The following is a 6,661-nucleotide window of genomic DNA, read 5'->3' as shown; positions in this document are numbered from 1 at the left end:
CATTTTTGAGGTAACACTGCAGTACGTTACAAGAAACAACAGAAGTTTCTTCTGGTAACACCTACAAAACACTTGGTTCAAAAGTATTTCTTTGCTTAGGTTTATACTAAGCCCGCAAAATGACAAAAGCATTTTAAAGATGCCTATAAAAAAAGTAATCTTATCAATATAACATCTACCTTACCATTTTTTCACTTGTATTTCTAATACTCCAAGTCTCTCTTTACAAACCCCTACCGTTTTTTTACACAACCAAGTTTGCAGCCAAAGGTTTTCAAGGACTTAAATATTTGATACTGCCCCTTCCTCCCCCCCGCAATAAAATTACAACACACAGCTGCATTTATTTAATGCTTTAGTAATTGAAATTGAACAAGTAAATTAGTTGCAAGGGAAAATATTCAAATATAAATTTGGTAAAGTACATTCTCCTCACAGAGGACTAACCACTTGCCACAGACCTGTGTGCAAAAGAGAGCCTATAAACAACTTTTAGAGCATGGAAGCATACCCTAGGGCAGAGGGTTAATATCAGAAGTTTCAACCTAAAAAAATAATAAGATAAACACAAGGTTAAGCTCCAGAAAACAGAAGCACTAACTACAGTTGTCTTGTCAGTCATAGTTGTACATCACTACCCCAAAGCTATTACAAAAGCTCTACTAGGCTTCTCCAATTAATATAACTAATCTTTAGCAGGCAGAAATGAATATAGCTCCACTGAAGTCACTGGAATCTGTGACTTCACGAGAACCAATGTGTCCCTAAATGTGCCTCCAAAAAAGCTACTGCATGTAGTTGTCACAAAAACATGGCAGAATAATGGCAGGATTATTTAAATAAAGATGCACAAATACCGAATACAAGAATACAAAAAGTATGAACGTCACAGAACATTAGTTCAACAGTACTGGTATTTCTAACCAACTTTTAAATTTTTTAAAAAGTCTACCATTCAGTACATACCTGAAAAGTTACAGAACTATAGGTTTATAAAGAGATTTGTACCAGTTTTGAAGTAGAAAATACAAGTTATATCTTCCAGTTTGTATTAGTCTTAGCAAATTTCATACAGCCTTTGGTTTCAAACCAATACAATGCAATTAACATTACAGTGCTTACTTAGTATTCATTACAAGAGGATGCTGTACAATTGAGGGAGAAAATGTGAAAAACGGGAGTACCAAAGTACTGTATTATAGAAAGCAAAGGCTGAAGCAAAAATACTCTTGGGTATATCCTGTACATCATGTAAACACACATTCAGAATAGTAAACAGGCTAAAATGTCTTCCACACCTCCCAAATAGTTACAATATAGCATACATATACATAAATATAGCATATTTAACATCATCTTTAGGAAATGTAGCCCATTACATCCTAATTCTGTGCTTAATTCATTTGCAATTCAGACAATACATTCATATATTAGCAGTTCATCTTATTTATTATTTGGAGTTCACTGGTTGCCATAGACAAAGAGATCAAGTAATACTGAGCCCTGCTTTTAACTCAGATACTGTCACTATATAAGCGACGCTCAACTGTTAAGAACCATCTTTCTTGTTACCAAAGCTGAGAATTTTCAGATTTATGCATAGCAAATCAAACTGAAATTCTGTTCTTTGCAGAACAGTAGGTTTCCCAATTATTTTTCATTAATTGGGTAGAGCAAGTAATTAGATTCTGTTTTAAAAAGTAGATATGAAAATTGTCAGTAAGTACACACAAAAAGAAATAGTACTTGTATACATAACATTCAGTCTCTATGTATTGTTTTAGAGTTTTGGATAATGACACTTTCAAAAGAGACCAATTTTTTTGATTGTTGTAAGAAGCAACACTCACTTGCTCACCTACAACAAAAAAGAAAACGAAGTTTATTAATTTTACAATTTATCAAAGTGGCTTTTAATGGCATTGTGATAACCTCAAATCCAGCATAGCAAAATGTTATAGAGTAATACTAGCAAGAATTAGATATTAATGCAAGAAATGAAGCTTAAAGATGTTTGTGATTATGTTTGTAAGAAAGATCTCAGTGCTTCTGACTAAGAATCCCTTCTAGCCTGAAACCTTCCTCATTTTGGGGGCAAATCATGACTGACTCTCTTTCTTCAAAGCTTCCAGTCTTTGTAGCAGTGCATTTCCAAACACCTCTCGATATGCAGGGCTGAGAGAGTCCAGTAAGGAGTAGACAGTTTCATGGTATGGAGTTTGCAATCTGTCGTCAGTCTGATCAAAATCATAAGCTACTACCTGCAACAAAGAAACCACTGATTACATTTCTGTGGTTAGGATCACCTTGCAATGGGAAACAGATACCACAGCATTTAACTTTGCCAGTCAGGGTAGTACAGTAATGTGAGAACAAAAGATACTGGATTTAAATCACAATCTGTGCTTTCTACTATGGGGCTTAGGGGTAACACAGTATTTAGACGATTTCAAATACCTTTTGTCTGAAACTCAGAATATTAGTAAAATCTATCATTATGACCTTTGAAAAGAAGTCATACATCTATGCGTTTGCACAAAACATGCAAATGGTGCAAAAAGGAGTTGTATACAGGCTGTATTACTGACTTATCTGGGTACCCGAGAAACCCCAGAACTGACATGTCTATAACAAATTGCTGCTTCAATTTTCATTGTTTTGTGTCTCAAATAAATGCCTGTTTTTTCATCAACTTGCCTTCTTGCTTTGTTGCACGTAACTACTTAATCACAGTATCATAGAATCACAGAATGTTAATGTTCCACTTTCTAGGAGAAAACATGTAGAACAGGCTTTCATAAAAGTACAAGAGGAATACGCATGCTGTTTTGGTGTCACTGAAGTATTTTTCTAGACACCTTTTGAACACAATCTTTGTTAAAAACAAAAAGGTTGAAGAAATTATAAACAAGTTAGTTTACCCTGAGTCCTGCCTCGGTGAGCTCCAGGCAGTATCTGTTCCTTTCCCTGGTTTCCACATTGATATATGCCACATCCTCTGCACAGGGAAGGGTTTTTGAGACAAACATGTTGCTGACAGCAAACAGAACATCATTCACAACAGCTTCAGCTTCTAGTCTCATATCTTTCACATCTGTTCCTTCGAAGTCTCTATAATCAGAATCCTCTTCAAACCCCGCATTACTGGGTGTCTCCACAGGATTGCAATCAGTCTCCATTCTGCATATCGAAACATTTATTTTAGATTTATCATACCATTACACTCAATATATATTAACAACATAAACTAAGATATATATATTAAGCAGACATGTTTAACGTTGCACAAAAAAATGAAAACATGAGAGCCAGTGACTCCCGTAACTCATAACATTGGAGTCCAGAGAACTCAATACCAAGATGTTGAGAACAACTGCTTAGGAAGGTGATGTTAGCACACAGAAGCAGAATCAGTGTCACTGAAGTTGCTGCTTCTTATGTGGGTAACTTGCATTCTATCTGGTAAGACTCTGTTATGATTCAGCAGTAATTAATTGTGCACTTTGCTGATCCGGAATGCAGTCCGAAGGCAACTCATGCCCGGAAAAACTGAAATCAATAGCTGTAAAGAATAAAAACCTATTGCTGGTGAATTTAAGAAAGACTGAGAAGAGTCCATTAACTAAATGGGTTATCAGAGACAGATGAAACAGCAGCTTTTTGTTCAGGATCACTAAAGAACAATTCCCTTGTTCAGCTTTTATGCCCAACTATCAATACATCTCAGAGACAGGCACTGCTGGCCTTTGTAAGCAGCCGTTACCGAAACGGGCCGGACTCTGGCGGGGGGGTCACCACAGCAGCTCTCGGTGCCACCACGGGGCCTCAGCCACATTCGCAGGGAAACCTGCTTCAGGGAAGCCCTTGGGACGCTGTCCCCGGCGCTGTGGTGGCCCAGCACTGCTGCCGGGAGGGAGTGGCGCCCGACAACGACATTCCCACCTCCAGATTCACCCCTTCTCGACAAAACCCCACCTCGGGCCTACACACCAATTGCACGGTGACTGAAGGCGACAAGGGGAGCTGCTCAGCCTCCCAGTCGCAGCGCGTCGCTCCCATTTACCGACAGCAAAACAAGCCGCCGGTCATCCCCCCCACTTCCCCCGCCCTGGCACCAGCCCACCTACCGGCCCCGCCGGCGGGCGGCCGAGGGCCCTGCCGCCCGACCCCAAACGGCTCCGGGCACGCAGGCGCCTGCCGCTCCGCCCTGCTGGTGCTTCCCCCGGGGACCGTTCGCTACAGAGTTGACATCCCCACACACACACAGAGAGACACCACCCGCCCGGCCGCGGAGGCCCCTCCGGCGCGACCCCTCCCCCTCCCCCGCCTCCTGCCGCCGCTTCCGCCCCCGCCTCCTCCGCTCGGCGACGCCACTTCCGCGGGGACGTCACGGTGCCGGTGACGGCGTTCGGCGGGCGGGGAAGGCGAGGGGAGGGGGGAAGGAGACAAACAGCCCGGATCGGCCTGGCTGCCCTCCCCGGCGGCGGAGAGCTGAGGCGGCGGGGTGTACGCGCCGGACCCCGGCCCCTTCCTCTGCTCCTCGCCTCTGCGCAGCGCGGTTTTGCGGCGGCTCCGTGCGCGCTCGCGGGCCGCCGAGAAGATGGCGGCGGCGGTGTCCGAGTGAGGATGGAGCTACCTGTCCGCGCCTCTTCGCCCTGAGGGGAGGCAGTGCCGCCCCGCCGGCGGTGTGAGGGGCGGCGGGGAGCCTGTGCTGAGGGGCGAGGCTGGGCCCGGCGGCTGCCGCTCGCCTCCCTCTCTACCCCCGCCGGAGGGGCCGGCCCCGGCCCTGGCCCCGTCCCGCCGCCTGGCCCCGCGGCCCCCGGCGCGCAGCCGCCATGCCGTGGCCTTTCTCGGAGTCCATCAAGAAGAGGGCCTGCAGGTACCTGCTGCAGAGGTACCTGGGCCACTTCTTGCAGGAGAAGCTCAGCCTGGAGCAGCTCAGCCTGGATCTCTACCAGGGCACCGGCTCCCTGACGCAGGTCCCGCTGGATAAGTGGGTAAGAGACGCCGGCGCCTCACCCCCTCTTCACCAGCTGGTTCCCTGCCCCCGCCTGCCACCCACTTTATTTTTATTACCCGGCCTCCTTCGTGTAAAAAGTTACAGCCGTAATTAGCATTTCATCCAAGGAACTCTTCTCTGATATGCTGGTGCTTAAAAAAACCAATAAATCTGGGCATTTATTATGTATATGTTTTTTTAGCCGCATTTTGGTTTCATTGTTTTTACTTAAGAGAAAGAAAACAAACCTAAAAGCAATAGCTAATGGTATTTCAGGGAGAAGTAGCTAGTGTAGCCCAAACTATTAGACATTGCTGCTGTAGTTACTGAGGATCTTGTTTACTGACTACTGCTAGAGGTGAGAAAAACATAAAAAGCAATCTGTGTTCTGTCAATGCTTTGTCTTTGTCTCGGAGGCATTTTGTTTCTTACTGACACTTACAACTGAGCTTAGTCCATGTAGATTTCTAAAAATTTCCCTCAAGTCTTGCAGTGGCTAAAGTACTTGTTGACAAATGGAAAGCTCTTTTTAGTTGGAGTTTACTTGGCAGGTGGGCTGGCATGCTTTGAACCAACTGAAGCTTTTTTCAGTCCTGGCATGTATGTTTGTATATTAAAAAATACGTGTCTATACACACACACACATCCGTACTTGCAGCCTACTGTAGTCATTCAGAAGTCTGTGCCTGTGTTTGTAATATTTCATAAAGTTTCTTGGGTTAATTACCAATGTTACTGAATTCTACCTGCCAGTCAAGTGACTGTCATGAGGAGCCTTAAGCACTGCTGTGCGTCAGTCATTGACTTCCAGGGTGGCACAGGTGAACTGGTTACTACTTTACAAAGGACTTTCAAAATGCATCTTTACTGTACAGTGTTCTGGTGTTAGGCCATGCTGGGCATGTTTAAAAACACTTGTGACTAGGTGATGTTTTCAAATAATGCTTTTCCAGTTTGTGTGAAAATGTATTTGAAAGTGGTGAGAGTCAGACGTTTGCAGAAATGCTCAACATTAGCGGTGTTTTATTGTGGTGTTTGGTGGTGGTTTTTTTTTTTTTATTTGCTTGTTTTGTTTTCTGGCTGTGTCTGCAGCTTGTTTTGTGTGGCAGGCAATGAGGCTGTCTCGCTTTAATTGAATTATTATGCCCTCTAGTGGGTATCACAGCACTAGTGAAGTGACATGATCTAAAATGTAAATAATTTGAAACAGCAGCAGTTATGGACCAGTACTAAATGAACAGTTAATTATATATACATAGTGATTAAATGTATATACAATAATGCTTAGGTTATCTTTCCCCTTTGTTGATCAGCATTTTTCTTTTCGTCTTGTAAACAATGACATGTTTGAGGTTCTCTGCACGTGACTTTCTCATGTATGACAGATTGCAAAAACAGATGTCACGGAAGTGCTACAGTTTTTTTTTTTTCCCCCCTCGTCATCATAAGTTTACTCGCTATGAATCACCAGGATGGCTGTAGTTTTGTATATTACCCATTTTTGTGGATGCTTATCTTCATCTTAACATTGTAGATATTTTAAGCCAACACTCTAAGTGTTTATAGATTGTAGAGATAAGTAGGAATACCTGGGGCTATTACTGTAACCTCTTTGCCTCTTGGAACCTGGGCTGCTTAGAAAAATCAAAATTTAACCCATGA

General features: G+C 43.3%; 2 protein-coding genes across 8 annotated transcripts in view; one reads left to right on the top strand and one right to left on the bottom strand.

Moving 5' to 3' along the window:
• Positions 1-338: 338 nt before the first annotated feature.
• GSKIP (GSK3B interacting protein) lies at positions 339-5,004 on the bottom strand. 4 transcript variants are annotated; one of them, XM_014957537.1, is made up of 3 exons: positions 4,884-5,004; positions 2,922-3,180; positions 339-2,261 (listed from the first exon to the last, which is right to left on the bottom strand). In XM_014957537.1, exons 2-3 carry the CDS (start codon positions 3,177-3,179, stop codon positions 2,100-2,102), a joined length of 420 nt encoding a protein of 139 aa, XP_014813023.1. In that variant the 5' UTR covers position 3,180; positions 4,884-5,004; the 3' UTR covers positions 339-2,099. The 4 variants fall into 4 exon arrangements, with proteins under 4 accessions (XP_014813023.1, XP_014813025.1, XP_014813026.1 ...); XM_014957539.1 differs by having other exon boundaries at positions 4,899-4,919; XM_014957540.1 differs by lacking the exon at positions 4,884-5,004 and adding an exon at positions 4,324-4,402.
• ATG2B (autophagy related 2B) overlaps positions 4,649-6,661 on the top strand; it is a 47,023-nt gene continuing 45,010 nt past the window's right edge. For 3 of the 4 annotated variants that reach the window (XM_014957533.1, XM_014957534.1, XM_014957532.1), the window contains exon 1: positions 4,649-4,997. In XM_014957533.1, the coding sequence (XP_014813019.1) occupies positions 4,836-4,997 (162 nt within the window). In that variant the 5' untranslated portion in view covers positions 4,649-4,835. The remainder of the gene's footprint in view (positions 4,998-6,661) is intronic. The other variant, XM_014957535.1, reaches the window with a different exon arrangement.

The sequence above is a fragment of the Calidris pugnax genome, unplaced genomic scaffold, assembly GCF_001431845.1.
Source record: "Calidris pugnax isolate Ruff unplaced genomic scaffold, ASM143184v1 scaffold211, whole genome shotgun sequence".
NCBI lineage: Eukaryota > Metazoa > Chordata > Aves > Charadriiformes > Scolopacidae > Calidris > Calidris pugnax.
This window is presented reverse-complemented; position numbering and strand designations above follow the sequence as displayed.

Excerpts from the sequence above, each read along its gene's own strand:
- GSKIP (XM_014957537.1), bottom strand. The coding sequence starts at position 3,179 with ATGGAGACTGATTGCAATCCTGTGGAGACACCCAGTAATGCGGGGTTT. Across the intron at positions 2,262-2,921 it reads TCACCGAGGCAGGACTCAGG|GTAGTAGCTTATGATTTTGA; the intron begins GTAAACTAACTT and ends TCTTTGTTGCAG.